The sequence below is a fragment of the Panthera uncia genome, chromosome D4 (genome assembly GCF_023721935.1).
Source record: "Panthera uncia isolate 11264 chromosome D4, Puncia_PCG_1.0, whole genome shotgun sequence".
Lineage (NCBI taxonomy): Eukaryota > Metazoa > Chordata > Mammalia > Carnivora > Felidae > Panthera > Panthera uncia.
This window is the reverse complement of record NC_064807.1, coordinates 25,118,294-25,144,608: the sequence shown is the minus strand read 5'-3', so window position 1 is coordinate 25,144,608 and position 26,315 is coordinate 25,118,294. Positions and strand designations below refer to the sequence as shown.

General features: G+C 41.6%; 1 protein-coding gene across 1 annotated transcript in view; it reads right to left on the bottom strand.

Moving 5' to 3' along the window:
* Positions 1–26,315, bottom strand: part of NTRK2 (neurotrophic receptor tyrosine kinase 2) — a 332,542-nt gene that overhangs the window by 82,618 nt on the left and 223,609 nt on the right. Inside the window, exon 13 of the mRNA XM_049653049.1 lies at positions 2,674–2,804. Coding sequence (XP_049509006.1) covers positions 2,674–2,804 — 131 coding nt within the window. The remainder of the gene's footprint in view (positions 1–2,673; positions 2,805–26,315) is intronic.

Here is a 26,315-nt window from a genome sequence, read left to right as displayed (position 1 = left end):
AACAAGAAGGACCTGGCAGAGGAGGAGTCAGGATTTGATAAAAGGGAAAAATCCAAGTTTTTGTTCCTTGGCTTGTCTCTTGTTTGTTTGTTTGCTTGTTTTTAGCGGTGTTAATTAACAAGCACTCTTCATAGATCATTCATTTGCGAACTTATTTGGCAAAGCCAGGGTGTCTATGAGGACTAGGTCCTGGGTCTAGGTCAGAGGTGGGATTAGGGCTGTGACTGTGATTCAAACCGGAGAAGCCTCACTGACAGTAGCCAAGGGAGATGTGACCACGTGGAAGCATGCCCCACTGGCTACACACGGCTGATGCCGGCTGATCTTTCATCATTACCAGCCCAAGCCCTGAAACCTTATTTTGGCATGTGTTGGGAAGGAAACGTAACCCAAGAGCTGAGGGTGCCCTGGATTTAGCCATCCAACACCCTCTCTTCAAGGGCATTCAAAGAAATACAGCGAAGTAGGCAGAGAATAAGAAATGATACCAAAAAGAAAAGCTATACCCACTGAGAAATTTCTCTCTATCTGGCCGAGGTCCCTCAGCTACTCCTACACGATCATCTAGGATTCTCTAATCTCCCAGAATGTTCGTACATTCAAAGAGTCTCACCTTGTGACCTCAAGAATCTGAATTCAGAATCTGATGGGCTGACTTAGTTCCCTGGGCGGTCTCCAAATATCAGTGGGAGGAAACATGAGCCCAGAACACAAATCCATGGTCTTCAGTGTCCTTGTGTATAACTCACGACTAGATTAGGATCAGCTCTTCCCTAAGCTTTTTCCAGCTCTCATGTTTTATCAGTCTACGAATCTACAAAAATAGAGGCACCTCTTGGTCCCATTTATCCTAAGGGGGAAAAAAGAGCGGCAGAAGAGAGCAGAGCCTGCAGATATAACCCTGCCAAATGTTCTGAACATTCTGTGCTTTAAAAAATAACAAACTTTTGGGGTAAAGGAAAGAAAAGAGGAAGCAATCGCAACAGCAGGAATTAAACCCCTGCCCCCCCACCCCCGCCCCCAGAATCAGAGCAGGATTCTTATTTTACACCTTCTACCCTACTTGACCTCACATCTTTCTAGCATCGCCTTCCTGTTTCCTCTCCTCTGGCTCCCTTTCCCCCCTTCCATTTGCTTAACTTACTATGATGTTTATTGACACTACATTTACCCTCCCTAGAAAATTCTGTTCTTTATTCGCTTTATTTTTATTTTATTATTATGTGTATTTATTTTGAGAGAGAGAGAGAGACAGAGTGCGAGCGGGTGGGAGGGGGCAGAGAGAGAGGGAGACACAGAATCTGAAGCAGGCTCCAGGCACAGAGCTGTCAGCACAGAGCCCCATGCGGGGCTCGAACCCACAAGCCGTGAGATCATGACCTGAGACAAGTTCCGATGCTCAACCAAATGGGCCACCATGTCCTTTATTCACTTTAAAATGCAGCTTTTAAATGTGAGCGTCTAAGAGCATCCACTCATGTTGGTTACTTTGGAAGATAAAGAAAGCAAATGCACTGTTTTTTCCTTTGGATGAGTTTTAACAGAAACTGTGTTTAATCTGCAGGATGAGAAAGTTCAAGAAGAATTTTACCTCTCTCCTCAGTGACCTATTCTGTATATACCAGAGTATTTTAATGCTAAGTACAACAGTAATGGAATATACATCTGATTTTTTTAAACATGAAAGGTTGTCCTGATTATAACCAGTAAACAAACGCCACTCATGTAAACATTCTGTGTTTGGCAGAAACAAACAAAACCCAGTCATCTTCTGTTAAGCCAAGAAGTTGCATTTTATTATGCGAGCCAAGTCTACATTCCTTTGCCACCTAATTCATTTAATAAATATATGCCTCTTTTAAGTGGTTTGCATATATTATTCAATACCGTGGTGAGTTGTTTTTTAAAATGTTGACAATGCATATGTAAAAGATACGCTCAAGTCTTTTGTGCTATTTTTGTTAATTCTTGTGTTTTAGAGAACTCAGTGGAACTTTTGTTCCCCTCCAGTAATATTTATCTTATTGAAGGCCAGGTCTCCTTTTTGAGTTTTGGGGGAAATGGCTAGAAGTAAGGACTTTCAGACTCTTTTATTTCAGTAAGACCTTGCATCTCCTAGGGTAGTGGAATTTACAAGAGACTCCATCCACCCCAGGATAGAGTCTTGCCCGCACTGTTTACAGTCCTGGGGCTCTGGGAACATTTGGGAGGGACAGGGTAAGGTATAACAGAAGACGTCAGCAGAGCAGAGGCTGAGAGGGCAAAGTGAACTCTGGTCTCCCTTCTAGAACCTTCACCAGAGACAAGCTCCAGCTGAGCTTGGCATCAGCATCAAGCAATCTGAGGAGACAGATTGAGTCTCCAAGACTTAGCTGGTTGAATTCTGTTTGACCCTACCGACCTCCACCCAGAATTGAGTTAGCATTGACTTGTCAGAGTAGCCCAAAGCTATTCACAGCCTGGAGATGGACAGGTTGCCCCTGAGAAGAAGCTCAGACAGCTAGATGAGCCCCAAACACCCTTCCCGCTGTCCATTTAGGTACAGGAAATTCGAACACATCCACCATAGCAGACATAATTGGTTCCTGAATTGGCCAAATACAAAATGACACAATGCGCTTCCACACGTTAGTGCGACAACAGATAATGAGACATTCTGGAGTGTTCTCTTACCTTCACTGCCACCAAGATCTTGTCCTGCTCAGGACAGAGGTTATAGCATTCAGCTAGGAAAACTTTTCCAAAGGCTCCTTCGCCTAGCTCCCTTTTCAGAACAATGTTATGTCGCTTGATGTGTTGAACAACTGGAAAACAAAGACAGAATGGAAATTGGAATCGAGGCACGTGGAGGTAAAGGCTGAGGGTGGGAGTCAGGGGCCTGCCTCCTGAGCGTGCAGGCCTGAGACTCTGCCCCTCTGCACTGGCAAACCAGAGGAGAAACTCAGTATCCATCCTCACAGTCCACCCAAATGGCTGGAGGGAGGTTGCACTGGCTTGCTTTCCAGGACTCAATGGTCATTTTTGATAGAAATCAAGTAGCGACCTCCTCGTTGGCTGCGGAATGTCATTAATGAACTTCCCAGATTAGGAAAGGGGAGAGATGAGAAGGGATTGGACATTAATAGCAGGCCTCTCATAAGCCAGACACCTTGCATATACTTGTTAGTCATGTGTCTAGTGGGGAAAGGCAGAGAGAGAGCTAGGACTCCCTAATTCTTTGTTAAGACGCCTCAGACTCCTGAGGGAAAGAGGCTCAAAGGACACAAGGGGAAAAGGCAAGGTCTGGGCATTTCTAATTAAAGATTTATCCCCGTCCCAGCTTTAGCCTCCTGCTGAGGTGGGCTAGACCATGGTTGAGACTCATTTCTCCTTCCAGAAATGTCTAGGCTGTGCTATGGCTGGCTTCCCCAGCCCATTCTAAGATCATGTCCCCAGTCTTGGTTATCCAATGCCAAGAAGAGATAAGAATAGATGCACGGTGGGAAGAGAGAATATTTCCCCCTCTAGTCTAGAGTGGAGCTGGCCCACATCAATTCATCCATACACTTTCCCAAGAAACAAGGCAGGAGGCAGCCAAGGCTTTCTGGAAGCCCATCAGCTGCAAGGAGGGGAGCAGAGCAAAGCATTTCTCAGAAGAACAGAGCCAGTGGGAAGCCCCAAAGGAGACTCTGTGGAGGACAGAGCCGTAGTGGGAGTATGTGCCTCTTCACCCTGTCCATCAAATGTTGAACTTCTCAGCTCAAGGGTTCCACCAGCCCATTGGCCACCATTCTTTTCTGGAAGGCTCGTCCCTGAATGGCAGTATTAAAAAGAGATCGGGACACCCTCTGGAGCTTGGAATGTCCAGCCAACAGTATTCTCTCATTTTTCTCGCACAGCCCTGGGAAGCAACCTTCTCTGCATTTTGTACACAGGGAAACTGAGCCTGCAGAAATTTCAGTGATTCACAGCATGGGAACAGAGAAGTTGAAGTTTGAATTCAGGTCTGAATCCAGAGTAAATGTTTTTTTTTTTTTTTTTTCTTCCATACCACAGTTTCTTTTCCATTATAAATTGTGCTACACATGGCAAGAAAAATAGAATATATAAACAATAGAATAAAAAGTAAACATAATCTCCCAGCTTCCTTTCTGTTTAGTTCACCCTTCAAAGGTGAGTTCAAATTCTCACTTCCTGAGAGTTTCCAAGACCACTTTGACCACCGACGACCTCCTTCTCTGAATTCATATTATATCATGACTTGTGCTTAGTTGAATTCTGGCTTATGTCTTCCATTCATTTCATAACTGGAAACTCCCTGAGTTTAAAAGCAACCCTATCTATCTCCTATAGTCTTGTGCAATGTCTCAGGTGCTGAGCACACAGAAGATTTATTACTGTGGTTTAATTTGACGAACTTTCTTTAAAAGTCTTTTTTGGGGGGGCGGGCACCTGGGTGGCTCAGTCGGTTGAGCGTCCGACTTTGGCTCAGGTCATGATCTCACGGTTTGTGGGTTCGAGCCTCACGTCAGGCTCTGTGCTGACAGCTCAGGGCCTGGAGCCTTCTTTGGATTCTGTGTGTCCTTCTCTCTCTGCTCCTTCCCTGCTCACACTCTGTCTCTCACTCAAAAATAAATGAAGATTAAAAAAAATTTTTTTTGTCTTTTTTTTTAACTTGAATGTGAACTGCATTGTGAAAACACAAGAAAATATAAATCAAAATTCTGTAGTTGAAATAATAGTATTAAAATGAATGCCCATAAGCCCACCATCCCATTTAAGAAACAGACTATCACTAGTATGTTGAAAGCACCGCTCTACCACTGGGACTTTCTTGATTGTATCCACTTCCCCACTCTCTTCTGGGGCCCAGTTACTACCCTGAATTTTGTGTTAATCATTTCCTCTACAGGTTTGCTACTAACGCTATATCCCTAATGAGATATGATGCGAGAATGTGTATTCTTCGCATCTTGCGTTTTTTACTCAACAACGCCCTGGAGATTGAGTTACATTGAGCTCCAGTATGTGTGCAGTAGTCATCCTTTTGCTTTTACTGCTTTATAATATTCTGTGAAAGGACTATACCGCCATTTATTTATTCATTCTCTGTTGATGGATATGCTCTACAGTTTCTTTTTAGACACAATTTGATATAAAATGCAAGCGGTGATTAAGGTTTTGCCTTAATAGGATTTTTCCCCCGATAATTCATGTGGTTTGGAGCAATGATGGCTTCCGTGGGCCTCTGGGAACTCAGGGTGATAAAAATCAAAAGGTCTTTTATGAGCAACAATATTAATGAATATAAGAATGTATATTAATTTCTCATGCTCCAGTAGCAACGGCTGAATTTAAGAGAAGAGAAATGTGTTCATTAGGTAGAGTGCCCATATAAAGAGACAAATGTTAATTCTTGCAGAGAATTAGCTGCCATATTTAAATCTAATATTTAACTCCGCGGTGGTCACATGTTCAGTGGGAATTAAATTGCCACTTGATTTATTTTCATCATGTCAAGGCAAGTATTTAACTTCTTTTCGTTTTTGATTTACACTTAAAAAAAATTTCAGATAGGAGAAGAAATCGGTGGGAAATAAGTTTAAGTTTTTAAAGCTATGGGTAAAGCCACATTTCCATCACCTTCAAAACTAAAATTGATGAGACCAGTTTTCCTATACTGACCTTGAAAGCAGTAAGTGCATCTTTTCGTTCAGAAATGGGCTATTTTGCATTAATTTGCTCTATTGGTTTGGGACACAATAGATTATATGAAGGGTGGCCTTTTGCCAATGTATTCCCTCTCAACCAAATTTCTCTCTTAGAAGACTAGAAGCCACTCAGAAGCACAGGTAACACTTTTGTGTTTGTATTTACATTCCTGACGGGGCCTTACAGCGTTTTGCATACAGTTGGTACAATAAAAATATTTATTGAAAAAATGTATCAAACGGTAATAACAGCCACAGATAAATGCTATTTAATCATATCATTTCAGTTAACTGACAACAATCCTATAGGCCATAAAGCAGCCAAATTCTCAGAAGTCAGGGGTGGAGAGAATAACTAACCTGCAGCTCTCCTTTCACTGACCTAAGAATTTCTTCCTAATCTCTTCCAAGAGAGTATGGGGCCCTCCTTGACTCAAATAAAATCTTGGCTATTTCCCGAGGACCTCCATGGACTCAAATGGAGGCCATCCTCCAACCTCAACCCCAGGTACTTCAGCGCCTGTGTGCCTGATTTCTGGCCATTGCCCCCTCTCTTCAGCTAGAGCTCCAGCTATCTCAAAGTATCTACTTTAAGGAGCCATCAGTCTATGCACCATTTCTGTCCCCTCATTGCTGGTTATTCCTCTCATCCACTGAGCTCCCCTGCCTACACTCTCCCTCTCCACCCTACCAGTGTCTCCATTCTCAGGGCCTGCGGCACAGACAAGTTCAGTAACTTGCCTAAGCTGCAGAAACACTGGACTTCCATTTATCCTGAGTCTTTCAGTGCTGTAGCTAAGAGCCCAGCATCGGGAGGTTTGGTCTGGCGGTCTGAATGGCATTAAGGTGACTTTTTCTGGGAGCAAGACTGTCTTCATGAAGGAAGAAATGCACTGATTCACATTCTGGACAAGCTCTTTACGTCACGGTGGACTAGCACTTTGAATAACACTGTCTTTAAGGGCCCTATGAACATTTGGATTCATTTTATACAAAATATTCTGAGTGAAGTGAGTCTAAAGATCCCATGATAAATAAGCTATCAGGTAAGCATATAAATTTTTTACATTTGGAGGAAAACTCAAAAAGATAGTTGCTTTTTAAAAAAAGCCTTCATAGGAAAGTTTTTCTTTAAAATTCACCTTGCCTGAAGACAAGGAGGTATCAGTAAGAGATGTAGGTGGTGTAACAAATACACCGTCAAACTCAGGTGGTCTGCAGACCGATCCATGTACCCTGATACAGTCAAAACAAAGCACGTGATTAGATATTCTGTGAATAAATCTACTTTATAGAATCAGAGAGAAATTGATGACCAGCAATAATAATCAGTGGCTAAAACTATCCGGACATCTTTGTCATTAATGGAATTTTCCAGAGTGGAAATTTGGGGCCCTTGGTCATTTGCTTCAGGAGTACCAGAACTGAGTAGATTTCCAGTTTTCTGTTAGTATCACGTAATTACGACCACTGACAAATGCGCTTTCTCACAAGTACCTGCAGTAGTTTATGGATACACTTGCAATTTCAGATGGTTTAAATCACGTTCCTGGTATTGATATCTCCCAGAAACAGATATTCTATATATGCACACGCAAGCTACAGATCAAGTATTCATCCACGTCTGTATCTATTACTACTAACTCTAAAACTAACTAACTAACTAAGTAAATAAATAAATCAATAAAACCCTACCCACTTAAGGGTGAAATTGGAACTATGTCCTTCCAATTTCCTCAGTAATGGGGCTTTATAGAAAGCCCCTTGGCCCAATGCACATGTCCTGCTCAGCATATGAACCTTAAATTGAGTCATTAATTGAAATCTCTAATATATGCCAGGTACTAAGTGATCTTCAGTTAAAAGGAAGCATATTTTAAAATTCTGAGAAGAAAAGTAAAAAGGATTAAATTCTAGAAGATAATATTCTGGAGTAGATGTGGTCTCTCTGTTTCCTTACAGACCGAAATGGAGGGATCACCTTCAGCAGTTCCATTGCAAAGGACCTGACACTGTAATGGCAAAAGAACTTAAAGATTATTGAGGCTGACTGCCTCATGTTTGACAGTCAACAAGTGACACGTCTTCCCCAAGGCCACACAGCTAGATGGTGACCGAGAAGGGGACACTGGATTCTGTAACACAAGCCCCCCTTTGAGACTGAAGGCAGTGAGGGCCTCCTGATGTTAAACGGCAATAGGGATTTCATCTAGCTAACATGTCTTCTATAAAATACTTGAAACATTCGTGTTTATCTTCTGAAATGGACCAAATGTCTCATAATGAAGAACTTCATCAGAAAATTGTCAACAAAATAAGAGTGAGAATAGTAAGAATTAAAACTTAAATCCTTTGAAAAATACCTGAGCTTGATTTTAAGTAGGATGAACAAACACTATTTACTAAACATCTTTATGTCTGTTTCGTGGGCAGCATACTGAAAAGGTAAAATCATCCACCTTGTAAAAATAAAGTTGCATGAAAGACTGGAACTATGTTTTTCAATTTCATCTACATTTTTATTAAAATACAAGTTGGTACTAAATTGGAAATAAATGCAATTAAGACCGCAGACATAAAACATACCAGGAGAAGACAAGGCCAAATATTCATAAATAATATTAATGATGAAATAGAACTTATCATAATACTGAGCCATTCTTAAGTACTTTTCAGCAAAAAATCCCAATGTGCATTACCATCAATTAATTTTCATATCTCTCTGAATGAGGTCAACAGTCACATTTATTTTACAGATGACACCACAATTAATTGACTTACTTGTGGTCATAGAGCAATCCACTTATCCTTTACCAAGTGTTATTTCCAATGAAATGGGGAAGTGGGGAGGGGCCTAACATGTGCACATTGCTATTATGGGCCAGAAAATGCGCTAAGAGGTTTACAAGAATTATCAATCTTAACAGCAGTCCAGTAGGGTATCCTTATCTCCATTTTCAGATTAAAGTAAAAAGAGGCTCAGTCGAGCTAAGTAACTCACCCAAGGTTGTCCAACCAGTGACGGGCAGAGCTAAAATTCTTTCTACTACAATATTCTGCCTTGACTTTCTTACAGAAAACAAAATGAAAGAAAAACTGTGTGAGCTCAACTTTGTCCACCTAGCGAGCTGTGGGTTGACTTTCATCAATTTAGCTCAGTAAGTGTTTACAAAGCACCAACTGTAGCCTGGACATTTTTCTAGGGCCTAGCAAAAGAATAGGCAGAGTAACCCCTGTCATCAAGCAACCTACAACCTAAAGAAGCAGAAAAACACACATACTTGAATCTATCGTATCTTTTACTAACACCTTTGCTTCATTCACAAAAGATTTTTGAGTACTTGCTGTGACTATGCGAAGAAAAACAAAAAAACTCAAATCAAAACTCGAGTCAGGGAAAGTGGAATAGAAGGCTAAGAGACATATTAGTAGAAATGCAAGTGTGCAGATTCGAGGGGCCCACGTGGCCATTCACATTAAGTCATAATTTGACTCCAAGCGTCCTTGAAGCAGAAGCCAAAAGAGAAACACAGTAATTTACAAAATTTTGACTGCCCATATGTAAAAGCAGAGAAACTCCTTACGGTAAGTAAGATTCTTCATGGCATTTAGTTTTTGAAGGAATATATCAAATGGATTTTACACAGAGGATCAATGCCCTCAGTGATGTCTAGAGAGTAAATGGTGATCTTCCTCAGAGTCGTTCTTGTGGCCAAACTCCATATGGAATAAACACATGACACAAAAGCTACCCTCGGTGAAAGTGCTGCAAGATATGACGATATCTCATCATAATGGCTTTAAAAATCAGGGTCTAAGGGCATATGCAAGAATGCTTTGGGGATACGGTTTCCCCCACACTCACTGCTGGGCCTAGAACATGTCAGGTAATCAAAACAGAGAACAAGGAACCATGTGATCAAAATGTACACCTGAGAAAGGGCCATGAATGAGCCTGAGGAGCAGAAGGTGGCTTGATGGAGGCACAGGAGTAAGTGGGAAGAAGTGGAGGCGGTGAGTAGAGACTGCACATGTGGGAGATGGGGGCAAAAGGGAGTGGGGGATGGGTCAGGGCACAAAGGTCAGTCTAGAGATAGCATGGCGGCAAATCTAGAGGATGGGGCTGGGGGAGTTTGAGGGAGAGATTTAAGGGTGCTGGTAAGTTAAGGAGAATAGTAGAGAGTAAGGAATTAAATAGGCACAGGAAAGAAGGAAGGAAGGAAGGAAGGAAGGAAGGAAGGAAAGAAGGAAGGAAGGAAGGAAGGAAGGGAGGAAGGGAGGGAGGAAGGGAGGGAGAGAAGGAAACTGGCAGAAGAGATTCTTGTGGAAGCCAGTTAGGGCACAGTGGTTAAGAGATACAGAAATATTCTGGAAGAGTGAGGAAAGATGTTGAGTGAGCCACCTTCTGAGGGCCTCAACTCTGATGCTCATCACAGCACTGAGCCACCAAGGGAGGGAGTAGACTTCCAGGGATTCCCAAGGGGTCCATGAAGCTCAGACCGTCATAAGCCTTTGGGCTAAGCCTGGCATTGGGTCCAGTGATGGGCAAGATACTTCGCAAGTGACTTTACATTCCTGAGAGGGTATCAGTTTCCTACGTGGATGCCTCATACAACATCCAGTGGCAGCAAAGGACCCTTTCATCCAAAACGGAATTTCAAGGCTCCTGTGCTGAACAAGAGCAGGGCAGCTGTGGGGGTAAGGGAGCAGGAATGGAGCTTAATGGAAATCCAATGTCACCATAGATAAGGGCGATGGAGTTATTTGAAGTTAAAATCCAAAAACTTCTTGTAGAAAACATCCAGGGAGGGGGAAAGCCCCAGAAATCTTTCAAGCTGTGAGACTGAAGGGAACACCACACTTCAAAATACACATACGGCACATCCTTCGCTTTGACAGCCCCTAACAGCCAAAATTATATCTATTTTACACACTGGCATGTGGTGGAATTGGATTGATTTGCCCTGACAGCCCTCCCTGCTGGAACAATACTTGTCAGTCAGCCCTGGCAATGTTTATATTTTCAAGAATAATTATGCAGAGTGATGGTACAAAATCCTGGCAGGTGGGCCAGAGAGTCTTATCTGTCTACCCCTCTGACCCTGCGTCCCTGAGCTCCAAAGCTCCTCCCGCTCCTAAGGATGGAGAACATCCCTTTCACACCCTGCTTCCCCCTCCGAAGCTGTATGCACAAGCCTCCATCCAAGGCTTCTACACTGGAGCCTGTCTTATCATTTGCAACCCTCCACTCCTGTGCCCTCTCCATGGAAACTTTCCTTCCTTCAATACCTTAAACTGGTAGCCATCACATTTTCCTAATTGACTTCTTCAAGATAGTTGGGCTTTACTGATGTCCGTCTACATGGATGCTCCCATTGTGAAAGACACCTTTAGGTTTCGGTGGGGGTAATTCAGAAACCAGACCAGTGGGCATTCAGGGCTTCCCTGACCTGTGTCTAATGTAAACATATTGACTATCTTCTCTGTGCGCACACTCTGGCATACATGTTCTAGATCAGAATGGGATCGATGGTGATGGGAAGGATGAGCAAAGTGTTAGGCAAGTGGGCCTCTCAGGAAAGGCTCATGGAACCATTGAGCCAACCTCAGAAAAGCAGGCTGGAGTCTTTATGAGCAAAGCTCTAAACTCAAGAGAAAGGGCCAAGTGCTTAGCTTAATGCACAATGGGAGAACGGTGGGCATTTTATAAGGTCTAGAATTCCATGGCAGCTTCCCAGGCTGCTTTCCATGGCTATAGACTCTGCTCCAATTCTAGCGGAGCTCATAACCAATGATACATGGCCAATATGCGAAAGATGGAGGGTGACAGACAAGATGTTTTCAATCTCAACTGTTTTCATCTCTAGAGGGCTTTCTGTCCAATTAATAGGCAAAGCAGAGACCAATGGTATTTCCTCTTTAATATTCTTAATTAAGAACTCATAGTTTAAAAGGTAATGTTACTGTTTACTTTCTTCAAAGGGTTTTGCAATACTCGTAGCATCTTTCAATTCTTTTTTACCCCCTCATTTCCCCGGGCAAGCATCTGTGTGAAAAGAATTGTGTTTGGCACTGTGGAAGACTCAAGGATGAAGAAGGAGAAGAGGGTGTCAGCGGTTACTAATTACACATCTGCTGTGTGCTACGCATTGTGTTAAGCATTGTACAAACGTTCTCCTATTGAGACATTCTGCTGGACCTGGGGACAGACATCACTGTTTCCATTTAGGCAATGTGGTAACTGAGTGCTGGAGATGTGAAGTAATTTGCCCAAAGCCACACAGCTAGAAAGTGGCTAAGGCAAGCTCAGATTGGTTTCAAAACCATGCAGTCTCCCCCAGTAGAACATGAATCTTTCCCCCAAAGGATGGGCATTCTAACAGGGAGATGAGACAAATACACTAATGGTTGTCAAAGGCAGAATATAAAATCTTCTATGACAGATGTGAAAAATACAGGGTTAAGGGTGTCTAGAAGAAAAAGAATTAAATCTTTTGAATAAAGGATTTGGGCTTGGAGGATGTGTCTTGTGAGTTCTCCCTTGTAAGTTGAGCAGGGCTTGAAATGTTGGTTGGAAAGAAGGGCTGTGTTGACCATAATTAATTATGACATTTCCAAAATGCCACGATGTCACAGACTTGACCACACGCTGGACCTTCATATAAAAAGACATGTCCACATTAAAGTCCCAAGTCTGAAAACTACTTAGGTTGAACCAAATGAAGTTTCCATTTGTGCAGGCCCAAATGAGACAAATATCAGCTATTTCATGTGGCTTAACCTAATTTATCTCTAGGCTGTTGTCTTTGCAAACAGAACCTCTCAATGTTAGAAAAGAAGCCATGTCTTTTAATTTTCAAGAAAATATTAAGGAAAACAATACACAGACATGGTAACAAATCAAATAGTGCTGAAGAGCTCACAATGGTAAGAAATTTTACCCTTCCACGTGCTTCCCTGTCCTCGATCCCATTCTCCTGGGTGATCAACTCAATCCAGTTTGAATTTTTGTTTTCTAGGGACTTCCTCCATAACTCTAATCAATATATGTACTTTCTGTTCCTGTTTCCCCAATTTAAGACACTTATCAATTCTCTGCTCTTCAAGAGAAAGATTTTACTCACACTGTCTCCCACCTCTTCCCAGTAACTGGGAGCTATGTTATTTTTAGTCCTTCTATTGATAAACTATCACACTATATCTTTTTAAGCCATTATGCAATATTCTTCTGTATATCATGAGCATATGAGTCCCTCTACCTTCCATCTACCCCAATCACTTCACATATTCTTCGAGCTTGACTTTTATAGCAACTGCGTCACAACCGTTCTTATGTACATTCAACTTACAATATGCTACAATTAAGTGTCTTATGCGACTAAAAATTGAAAAGCAATAAACATAATTTATATCAATATGGCCAACCTTATGCTACAAACCTCAGTAGATGCCAGGGTTGCATTTTCTTTTCCACATCTAGTGTCATACAGAGAACTTCTGGGCCACTCGAAGGAGGATGTTCTAAGCATCAAAATCGAATGACTTTTCTTCCCTACCATCAAGATTGTCCTAGGGTAGATCTATTTTTAATTTTTTGAGGAACCTCCACACTGTTTTCCAGAGCGGCTGCACCAGTTTGCATTCCCACCAACAGTGCAAGAGGGTTCCCGTTTCTCCACATCCTCGCCAGCATCTGTAGTCTCCTGATTTGTTCATTTTAGCCACTTTGACCGGTGTGAGGTGGTATCTGAGTGTGGTTTTGATTTGTATTTCCCTGATGAGGAGCGACGTTGAGCATCTTCTCATGTGCTTGTTGGCCATCTGGATGTCTTCTTTAGAGAAGTGTCTATTCATGTCTTCTGCCCATTTCTTCACTGGATTGTTTTTCAGGTGTGGGGTTTGGTGAGTTCTGTATAGATTTTGGATAGCCCTTTGTCCGATATGTCATTTGCAAATATCTTTTCCCATTCTGTTGGGTGACTTTTAGTTTTGCTGATTGCTTCCTTTGCAGTGCAGGAGCTTTGTATCTTCATGAGGTCCCGATAGTTCATTTTTGCTTTTCATTCCCTTGCCTTTGGAGATGTGTCAAGTAAGAAATTGCTGTGGCTGAGGTCAGAGAGGTTTTTTCCTGCTTCCTCCTCTAGGGTTTTGATGGTTTCCTGTCTCACATTCAGGTCCTTTATCCATTTTGAGTTTATCTTTGCGACTGGTGTAAGAAAGTGGTCTAGTTTCATCCTTCTGCATGTTGCTGTCCAGTTCTCCCAGCACCATTTGATAAAGAGACTGTCTTTTTTCCATTGGATATTCTTTCCTGCTTTTGTCAAAGATTAGTTGGCCATACTTTTGTGGGTGCAATTCTGGAGTCTCTATTCTATTCCATTGGTCTATGTGTCTGTTTTTGTGCCAATACCATGCTGTCTTGATTACAGCTTTGTAGTAGAGGCTAAAATCTGGGATTGTGATGCCTCCCACTTTGGTCTTCTTCAATATTAGTTTGGTTATTCGGGGTCTTTTATGGTTCCATACAAATTTTAGGATTGCTTGTTCTAGCTTCGAGAAAAATTCTGGTGCATATGACCCAGCAATAGCACTGATAGGAGTTTACCCAAGGGATACAGGAGTGCAGATGCATAGGGGCAGTTGTACCCTAATGTTTATAGCGGCACTTTCAACAATAGCCATATTGTGGAAAGAGCCTAAATGTCCATCAACTGATGAATGGATAAAGAAATTGTGGTTTATATACACAATGGAATACTACGTGGCAATGAGAAAGAATGAAATATGGCCTTTCATAGCAACGTGGATGGAACTGGAGAGTGTGATGCTAAGTGAAATAAGTTATACAAAGACAGGTACCATATGTTTTCCCTCTTATGTGGATCCTGAGAAACTTAACAGAAGACCATGGGGGAGGGGAAGGAAAAAAAAAGTTAGAGAGGGAGGGAGCCAAACCATAAGAGACTCTTAAAAACTGAGAATAAACTGAGGGTTGATGGGGGGGTGGGAGGGAGGGGAAGGTGGGTGTTGGGTATTGAGGAGGACACCTGTTGGGATGAGCACTAGGTGTTGTATGGAAACCAATTTGACAATAAATTTCATATAAAAAATAAAAATTTAAAAATTAAAAAAAAAACATTGTCCTTAGTGTCTAATTCAGATAGGTAGATTTTTCATTTATCCTGTTGAAATTTGGTGGACCTCTCAATTTGAGGTCTGGGGCTTCTTCAACACTGGGAAATTGTCCTCTGGTTTTTTCTTTGTTAATTTTCTCTCTACCATTTTTTTTCTGTGTTCTCATTATTAGTTGGAAATCTTAGTAGCCATATTGTCACCTTTCCTGATACAGTTGAACTGTATGAATTCTCTCTCATGAATTCCTTTTCTACTTCTCCTTTCTTCCCCAACCTTGTCTATCTCTGTCTTTTTGCTCTTTATTCTGGAAAATTTTCTACACTATCTTTCAGACCTGTGATTGAAACTTTTAGTTCTGCCATCATATATTTAATTTTTATGAGTAAATTTGTGTTATCTTATGATTCATTTTTCATAGCTACCTAACTTTGATTTATGTATATAAAATCTCAAGTCAGGGAATATTTTTTTTTGTTTTGTTTTTAATTCTCTCCTGATTCCTAAAATACTTCTGTTTCTTCCAATGTCAGTTTTCCTCTTTGGATCTTTTCTTTCAGTGCTTATTGTCCTCATGTGTATGGTGGATCTTAAATTTTATTGATGTTTAAGGATGAAAGACCGGGTAGCTAGTAAGGGTATCTTGTGCTCTTATGGCAGTAATTCTGTTTTCAGATAGTAAGTTTGCTTAGGAGTTGGGTCATTGGTAGAACACATAGATAGACAGGCCTTGCTTTAGGGCAAATAGGCAGAAAGTGGACCATGAAGCTAGAGCATAAACATGCTAGACTAAAAAGGACGTTACCCTGGACTTCACTATCTATACTATTAGCCCTCATCCTCTAGGGCAATCTGGCAATTTCTGCATAGAAGTGCTTTCAATTTGTTTCTTCATTTTGGTCTGAGGATAAATAATGGGCAATCTGCTTCTCTGATAGATTGGAGGGGAGGTGCATACCACTAATGCCATTATCCCCCCACTATGTTTAAGCCCTTTCCCACCGATACTCTCTAGTGCACCTGATGCACCTGCTGGCCCCAAGCCATCCCAGGTTCCACCAAACAGGGCTGTCCTGCCTCCACTGAAGAACCCCATATCATATTCTGAGATGAAGATTCCTTCACTGTGTTTCACACATGCACATGGCAACCCCACACTATCTCTTCCGGAAATCTATTGAAAAATCTAACCCACTAAGGATTTCCACCTCTCCTTCCCTTCACTGAATTAATAAGAGGCAAACAAACATGCTCAGCTCAACAGTCTAGGTGGAATGTCTTCACTACCTTTCTAAGGAAGTGCTTGAGGTCTCCACAGCAGATGGATGTTCTCCAAGAGCTCAAACAAGACCTTACATAACCTATCCATTTTATAAATGAAGACAGCAAGGCATAGTAAAAGTGTTAATTTCCCAGAACTGAGCCAGGACCCAAAACCCATTTGTTTGCCCTTAAACCCAATGCCATTTTCATTATACTCTGATCCTTATCATAATAGACATTTATCGTCCAAATACAATAAATAGCTCAACAGATTAAGAACAGGGGGAAGCAGGGAAGATAAAGGCGATATGAAGTCAGTGGACTATTGCTATGGTCTGTACCAGAAGTCAAATCACCCTTTCTCTGTAGCTACCAGATTTACCTCTTTTGTCCTCTGCCTATTTACACTCTCCATCTTTGATGAGCTGCAAAACCTTGGGTCTGAATCCATGTCAAGAAGCATGGTGATGAGGGCAGTTTATGAGCTGCGAGCAAATTTATAATGTGAGAGTCATGGGGCTCGGGTCCCTTTACTCTGTGTCTTAGGATAAAGACTCATTTTGTGTGCTTCTGTCTGCTGGAATGCTTCCAAATCTTGCAGTCAATGATACAAACTCCGTTTTTGGAGACCAGTTATGAGGAGTGCAGAACTAAGTAATACTTACCTAATGGCACTGCTTTAGAGAGGAGAGAATGGTTTCCACCCATTGGGCTTTGGGATCCTGTTGGGATACTATGGGGGGGGGGCGGTCAGACAAAGCCAGCCCCTGTTATGCTTCCCCAGGTTTTGTAACGAAGTCTTGTATAGGAATTGTCTTCTCCTAAGAGAGTTTCGATGCTGCTATTATACAGGGAACTACTTATACTTGGTGTGATTAAAACTTCTGTTCTTATAGGTTAATATGGACCATTTATAATAGGAATTGGCAAGGTCCAAAGTACTGAAATGATCAAATATTTGGAGTAGATGATATTAAACAAATGCATTCAAGAAAAAAAAAAAAAACCACCAATGTCAAATTCTATGGTATGTTGAAGTTGAGGAAGAAATCAGCTGGTGACAGTTTGCCTCCAGGGGGTATGGCTAAAAAGTGCCCACCCCTGCCTGATAGGCCTGATAGCCTGACCTGGGACCTGGTTAGACAAGCCTCCAGAAAGAACCTGATTTCTCAGGAGGACTGAAATCTGCAGTGGGGCTTCAAGTTAATGTGGATGTGAATGAATAGTGAGGGCCGAACACCGGACTCCGGTCACTTATTTGGTCCAGGCCCCTCCACCTAAAAACACTTGAATGAACCACTGATGTTTGTAAGGCACAGTAAAATATTCTTATATTTCGTCCCTCCACCTTATGAATGTGCACAGTGACGACAAGCCCAGACAAAACCACTCTAAGCATACAAGAACCCTTGAAGGCCAAGGAGGAAAATGCCCATGGAGGAAGAGAAGGGACAAATGAAGTGGAGAGTGTCCTCTGTGCAAGGCCCGGGGTGGTAACAAGGGAAGCAATGAGGGAAAATGACCACAATTTGCAGGCAGGGAGGAACAGGCAGGAAGGAAGCCCTAGGCCAATCATCGCTAATAACTATGTGGCTTAGAGCAATTTACTTAAAATTATCTGTCCAACTTCGATTTCTTTCCTTAAGCTGGAAAATGGGAATAAAAATACTTGACCCCTGTATCCTAGCGAGAACAAAATGGAATTCTAAATAAAAAGTACCCTGACAAATAAAATGTTCTATAAATGTTACATGTTGTGACCACTGCTATTCAGGCAATTTAGCACTCAAGATCTCTCAGTGCCTTACAGACGCAGTTTACTGGTTTGATGTAACACTAAATATTGCACACAACTGCAATAATAATGGGGCCTTCTGTTCTTCGAGCACTTTCAGGCTCATAAAGTACTCTCCCATGTTCTTTAATTTGAACATTAAAACAACTCTGTGAAATAGACTGTTTCCCGAGTTCTATTTTACAGCTGAGAAGGAGGGGCTCAGAGAGGCCAAGGGGTTTGTCCAAGGCTGCACAGCTGCTCGGTTCTATAGCCAAACACCCAGCTTGGTCTTTTGCTTCCAAGTTCAATGTTCTTTATGTCAGAGTGGCAGAGTAGGCATTCTGGAGACCGAGAAGGTAAGAAACTTCCTTCCAGATGCCAAGATCAAGGCAAGATGCTAATGCAAAATACACTGCCAAGCATTTGCCTACTGGAGGGATATGAAGTTAAGAAGGTGAAGTTAATGTGGATGGTAATTGTAGGAAAGGCTTCATAGAATTAAAACAAAAACAAAAGGTCTAGGTTGAACTGTGAAGAGTGGATCTCCTTGAATAGTTAGAGGTAAAGTGGAGGAAGACTCTTAAGAAACGAGGAGAAGCAAAGACATAAAGTCAGGGTAGTAGGAACATGATTGCTTTGGTTAATCAGGGGTGTGAAGAGAGCGGGTGGGATAGAGGTTTCAGTGGAGCTTCCATTGGTCAAATATGACAGATCATAGAGCACCTGTGGGTTAGCTGAGGAGTCTAGATTTGGTCCGATAAGTAGATGGGGGCTATCATAGGTTCCTGAATGGGGGGCGTGGCATTATATAAGTAGCATATTTTCTAGTAGGAATATGCCCCCTACAGCAAAGAGAGCAATGAGCATAGTCATGAAGTCCTAGGTTACAGGAAGACGATGAAAATAAAAGGAAAGCTATAAACCCTAAGAGCCAACTTACCTGATAATCTGAGCAAAAGAGTGATTCACTCAGCTGCCAAACTCCATATGACCCTCGGAAACATGACTAGCTTTCTCAGTCACATTTCCCCTTAACCATGGTGCCCAGTGATCCAGATTTGTCACAGCAAAGAGTTCACTAAAAAGTCACATGAAGCGTCAGATTCTTTATTTCATCCCTTGGTCTTCTATCCAAGAAGGCTTCTTGGAAGTAAAATGGTTATACACATGTGCAAATACCACTGGCCTCCCCTTCAGACTTTCCCAATGCCATCAGCTATGGATTGGTGTCCGATGAATCCCTGCAGCAAAGTGTCAGAAGATGTCGTCAAGTGTCACCTTTCACTGGACCCATATCCCTTCCCTACTGGGGAACAGCAGCAGATACAAAGAAGCCCCAAGTGCGGAGCAGAAAAAGAAGTATGTAGCACTGGTGGCTGGAGAGCTCGATCCTAATAACTTGATTGTTTGATCCAGCCCGAGTCTCAGAGCTTGGGTCTGTCTTTCCAGCACCTAGGATCTGAAGCCTTGCTCAGAAGCAACGGGTGGAAATCAGTTCCCTCTTTTTTCGCTTGGCAGCTGGGTTTGTAGACACGCTCAGATTTTAATATAGCCGCAGCCTCTACCGTCATGAATTTTAATAAAGGCATACTTCCCCTTTAAATTTCAGTGGCTGTGTCACGCTTTCTATTCCCTCTTCATTTCAGTGTGTGGGCATTACACACACACACACACCCAGACACCTCACATGCTGTACCAACAGCTGCTTGCCAGTCAATGAAGTCACATTACTCTGTCATGGGGATGTGTGAAATAAGCTGCCTCACAGGAGGTGGGCAGAGGCATGCACGATGCAATCAGTGTAAACGGGATTTTTCTCTCTCTGCGCCTGACTGTTTTGTTGGCTCATTGAACAGAGGAGTGAACAAGCTTCATTAGGTGCAGAACTGTATTTAGGAAAACCCTTTCCTTTTTATTGTCACTATATGTGATAATAACTTCATGAGACTGTCACCGTTAGATTCACGCTGGTTGGAGATACATGCTAGTTGGACAAAGCAGGCTCCCTGCTCTCAGAAAAATCCAGCAGAATTGACCTTCTTTTCCCATGGAAATGCCAACAGCAATTATACCACCAGCACTCCCTGCACAAATATGCCAGAGCCCCTCCGAGGGCTGCAAGGCTGCAGACAGGCTCAATCACCGTCAGGATACCTTCAGCGCCTCAAAGCATCTCTCTTAAAGCTGATACTTAACGCACCACACCAGGTGGCTGCCACCGTGGCCAAAGGGCTGCCCAGACCAGGTGCTCTCATTGCTGCACACATCTATGAGCCATCATTCCAGCAGAATGACCTCCGTCCCAGATTCCTGCAACCCAGAAGGTGATGACCTAAACCAAGTACCTGAGAGTTCAAGTGATTTCATTAGAAGTCAGCCCTCAGTAAAAAAGGAGCGTTTGAAAGGCAGATGTTCATGTTGGGTCAAATGCACTTGCATAATGCCTGCTGGTGTGCAAAAAACTATTTGTCTCACCTGACATCGTTAGACTGCCCACAGGGATTTCTACGCCCTCAAAGTTGAACCTCTATCTAAAACCAACCAAAGCCAACAAGCAGGCTTGATTGTTTAAATAAGAAATATACAGGGAAGAGAAAGCTACAGGACACAAGGATAGGATGAGGCTCAGAAGGCTAATTAGCAGGACCAGGAGAAGGGAGTGTGACAGCCTCTCACACACAAGTGAGCTGGCAGCCCTAACTAATTAGCAACAATCAATTTTATGGTAGGAGCAAGAACACATGTATTATGTTCTATAAAAGCTTAATAGCTGTCACCATAAATCACGCCCATCTCTCCCCTGAAATTCAACTTGCAAGCAGGCTGCTTTGAAATCTTTGGGAATTAACAATATGGAGCTGCTAGGTATTGGATCTTAATAGGAAAAGTAAGATGGTTTCTTCTCTGCCACTTGGCCCTTGACTAATCTCAGCTGTTGTAACCGACGTTGGCATAAATGGTCTCAGCCATAACAGACCCTGTACCAATTCTGATTGAAGGAGGAGGCAAGAAGTGAGCAGCCCCAGGCCTGCTTCTGGTGGGATCTGGGATCCATTGTGCTGTTGCTCTAGATTGGACATCCTGTGTGGTGACAGTGGGCTCCTTGCCTAAGATGGAAACAGGTTTTTTTCATCCATGCCTTCTTCTGTTGATTGGAAGTGACTGCATAAGGCATTATGCTGAGAGAGTTAGGGGCTTAGTGCAAGAGTTCCATGATCAATTAGTAATGTCTATTGGGCACAGGGATGAGAAATACTACTGGGTTTGTTGTTTCTTGAAGATTTTTAGTTGTTTTTTTTTTTTTAATTTTCAACTATTTATTTAAATTGTGGTATAAAATACATATAACACAAAATGTATCATTTTAGAGTGTATAGTTCAATGGCATTAAGTAAATTCACAATTTTGCACAACTATCACCCCAAATGGAAACCCTGTACCTATTAGGCAGTCACTTGCCATTTCCCCCTCCCCTCAGCCCATGGCGACCACTCATCTGTTTTCCATCTCTGTGCATGTGCCTCGTCTGAATATTTCATATAAATAGGATCACACAATATGTGTCCTTTTGTGTCTGGCATCTTTTCACTTAACATAATGCTTTCAAGGTTCACTGTGCTGTAGCAGGTATCAGCACCCATCATTTTGATCACCCTGCCTAGCCCCATCTGTCAACAAGTGTCTCCTAAACAGCATCTCAGTTGTCTTCTGAATTAAGAACCCCCTATGGAACCTAGCTAAGTCTTTATAGGCCCCTTCTTCTAATGGGTGCACTGTATTGTTCACCTTCAAGCTTCCTGAACTGGATATAAAGCATCTATTAAAAAAAATCCTACATTATACTTAATGGTGGAAGACTGAAAGCATTCCCTTCAAGATCACAAATGAGGCAAGGCTCTCACCTTTCTTACTCAACACGATAGTGGATGCTAGCCAATATAATAAAGCAATCAAAGGAAGTAACAAGCACAGGATGGGAAAGGAAAAAAATAAAATATCTCTATTGGAAGAGGCAATGACAGCCTACATAGAAAATTTTTGAAAATCTACCAAAAAAACAAAACAAAACCAAAAAGTCTTAGAATAAGTGAGTTCAGCAAGGTTGCTGGATACAAGTAAACACGAAATCAATTGTGTTTCTAAGCCTAAAAATGAATTTGTGAATGACAAAATTTAAAATGAAATACCATTTTAGGGACATCTGGGTGACTCAGTCGGTTAAGCATCCAACTTCAGCTCAGGTCGTGATCTCACAGTTTGTGAGTTCGAGCCCCACTTCAGGCTCTGTGCTGAGAACTCAGAGCCCGGAGCCTGCTTCGGATTCTCTCTCTCTCTCTCAGTCTATCAGATTTCAAAACTTACATAGCTACAGGCATAATGTCTATGTGCTACTGGTGGAGGGATAGACATGTAAGTCAATGGGACAGAACAGAGAACCCAGGGGTGCCTGGGTGGCTCCGTCAGTTAAGCAGCTCTTGATCTCAGCTCAGGTCTTGGTCTCAGGCTGGGCTCCACACTGGATGTGGAACCTACTTAAAAAAAGAGAGAGAGAACCCAGAAATATACCCATATAGCTCTGCCCAACTGATCTTTGAAAAACAAGAAAACACAGTTCAACATAAGGAAAGATAGCTGTAGTGGGTTGAATATGAATATGCCTGTTGCGACCTCAGAATGTGATCCTATTTGGAATAAGAATCTTTGTAGATATAATTAAAGGTAAAGATTTTAAGATGAGATCATTCCCGGATTAGGGTGGGCCTTAAATCCAATGATAAGTGTCCCTATACAAGACAGAAATGGAGAAGGCACAGAGAGAGACACACAGGGAAGACAGCATGTGAAGATGGAGACAGAGATTGGGGTGATGGGTCTATAAGCCAAGGGACACCAAGCATTGCCAGCAGCCACTAGAAGCTGGAAGGGGCAAGGAGAGAGGCTCCGCTAGAGCCGTTAGAGGGAGCACACTCCTGTCAACATTGATTTCAGACTTCTGACCTCCAGAAATGTGAGAAAATGAATTTCTGCTGTTTTCTACAACCAAGTTTGTGTTAATTTTTTATGGCAGTCCTTGGAAACTAATAATAGTAGCCTTTCATCAAACGGTGCTTCAGGGACTGGACACCCATGGGCAAAAAACCCTGAACCATGACCTAAGTCTTGTACCTCATACAAATACCCACTAAAATCTGAATTATGGACTTAAATGTAAAGCATGAAACTATACAACTTCTTAGGGAAGAAATCTAGAAGGAAGACAATCTTTAGGACTTAAGACAAGGCAAAGCTTTCCCAGACTTGATGCCAAAAGCATCATATGAAAAAGGGAAAATTAATAAACTGGACGTCATCAAAATCGAACTTTTACTGCAGACCCTACTTTAGGAGGATGAAAGATATAAAAATTTGCAAGCCACTTATCTAATAAAGAATTAGTATCTAGAAAACATAAAGAGCTCTCAAAATTCAACTTAAAAAAACAATCCTTGAGGCGTCTGGGTGGCTCAGTCGGTAAGCGTCAGACTTCGGCTCTGGTCATGATCTCACGGTCTGTGGTTCGAGCCCTGCATGGGGCTCTGTGCTGACAGCTCAGAGCCTGGAGCCTGCTTCCAATTCTGTGTCTCCCTCTCTCTGCCCCTCCCCCGCTCACACTCTGTCTCTCTCTCTCTCTCTCTCCTTCAAAAATAAACATTATAGAAAATTTTAAAAACGATTAAAAAGAAAAACAACTAACAATCCAATTAGAAGATGGACAAAAGGTATGAAGAAACGTTTCACTGAAGTAGCCATTGTTTGCCACTGAAGTAGCTGAATGTTTTGGCAGTTTCTTTTAAAAAACTAAAAGTGCAACTAGCATTTCATTCAGCAATCACACTCCTGGGCCTTTATTCTAGAGGAATGGAAACTTACATTCACACAATGTACATAAACGTTTATAGCAGCTTCAGCTTTATCCATAATATCCTAAAACCGGAAATAGCCTAGATGCCCTTCCACAAGTGACTGGTAGGCAAACAGGTACATCTGTACCCTGGGACGCCAGTCAGAAATGAAAAGAAACTATCTATTGATACACACACCAAACTGGGTGGGTTTCTGGAGAATTATGCTGAATGAAAAAAACCCAAAAGGTTATATCCTGTATGACTCCATATATATTATATATACATATATATATATGTATATATAATATATTATAGATTATATACAATAATTATATATATTATATATATTATATTATAGAAAAAAATTCTATATATAATATATATAACATTATATATATAATATATATAACATTCTATATATAATATATAACATTATATATATAATGTTATATATATAACATATATTTTATATATATATATATATATATACATATATATAAAACATTCTAGAACTGACAAATTTATAGAAATAGAGAACAGACTAGTGGTTGCCAAGGGGTTAGGGATGGAAGAGAAGAGCCTGGGGGGAATTGGGCGTAGCCATAAAAGGGCAACATGAAGGATCCATGTCGTGATGGAAATGTTCTGTAGCTTGACTGTATCAATGTCAATATCCTAGTGCTGATATTATACTATAATTTTTCAAGATGTTACCATTGGGGAAACTGTGTAAAGGGTACATGAGATTGCTCTGTATTGTTTCTTACACTTGCCTGTGAATCTACAATGATCTCAAAGTAAAAATTTTAATTAAAAAAATGTCTGAGAAGTGCCTTGTGCCATTGGATATGTTTTTAATATGGACAAAGCAGGTTACTTGCTTGTAAAGAACAGTTTACCACTAAAAGCTACCATTCATTTTGAACAATTATGGCTTTGGTCCCACCTGCATCATCAGTGCACTCCTTGAAGGCCTGACTCATGTATTATTTATCCATAAATGCCCCACAGTGCCTAGCAAGCACCCTGCTATGTAATAAGTGCTCAATAAATGTTTGTTGACTTAATGTTTTTATCAGTAACTCACTGAGTATGCGAGTATGTATATTGTGCGCTGTTAAAACATTGCTTGCTGCAAATGAGAAAAGCATTAAGGAAATGTGTCATGAAGTAAATTAGTGCCATCCTTAAAAAAGCAATTAGATCTCTTTTTATTTTTTTTTACTAGAGTTCAGTTTATTTATTTTTTCTTCCTTTGTTTTTGTCTGATTCCAAAAGTAATCGATGTTCATTGTAGAAAAGTTTTCAAGGCTAGAAAGGTGTAAAGGCCTTTCACTGCACCTATTTGAATGACTAGACGAGTGACTTCTGATATGACATTGTATGCTTCCAAAGTGCTTGACCTCAGTTTCTTGTTCATTGAGTCATCTGTTCATCAGATGTATGGTGAGGACCTGACGAAGGTGGTCATGCAAACCCAGACGTAAACATGACTCCCTACATTTTACAAATGAAATGGACTCGCTTATCTGAAGGGTCCGGCCATCGGGAGGTATCTCTTTCCCAGTATCCAATATCAGAAGAACCTCAGCTTCCTGTACTTTGGCATTTTAAAGGAACAGTGCTTCCGGGTTAGTGATAAACACAGTGGAGTACTTCCTTAGCAGTAAAGGTTTCCAAAGAACATCTCCAGGAGAACATCCCTTGTTCTGGCACCACAACCAGCAGAGAAGATAAGAAATAGTTAAATGGTTGGCCTTTATATGAGAGGTTGGGATTTCAGAAACTATACACTTGGACAAGATTTTGAATGTATTCAAATGTACTCAAAATAGAGCAAAGCAAAATACAACACAGGACCAGATGATGGGGTCCATAACCACCTTATATTTACATCATTACTATAATCTTGGAAAAAGTAGGATAAACAAGGCAAGCATTATTCTTTAAATTTTTTTGTTAATGTTTATTCATTTTTGAGAGAGACGGAGACAGAGACAGAGGCAGAGTGCAAGTGGGGAAGGGGCAGAGAGAGAGGGGGACACAGAATCTGAAGCAGCCTCCAGGCTCTGAGCTGTCAGCACAGAGCCTGACTCGGGGCTTGAACTCACAGACTGTGAGATCATGACCTGAACCGAAGTCAGACGCTCAACTGACTGAGCCACCTAGGCACCCCTAAAAATTTTTTTGAAAAATGTTTGTTTATTTTTGAGTCGGGGGCGGGGGGGAGGGAGACAGAGAGACAGAGACACAGAATCTGAGGCAGGCTCCAGGCTGTGAGCTGTCCAGCATAGAGCCCCATGCAGGGTTCAAACCCACAAACTGTGAGATCATGACTTGAGCCAAAGTCGGACACTTAACTGACTGAGCCACTAAGGCGTCCCAACAAACATTATTTTTTAAAAGAAAAAAAAAAGTAATACCTCCAAGACAACCAGGAAAAATCTATTACTTCATCAACAGAAATGCATTATTTTCATTCCCTGATATTTGTTGATGGTATAAATTTTATCCACCAGCATTAGACAAAGCTTTTGGAGTTTTGCCAGACAGGTACAAAAATATGTG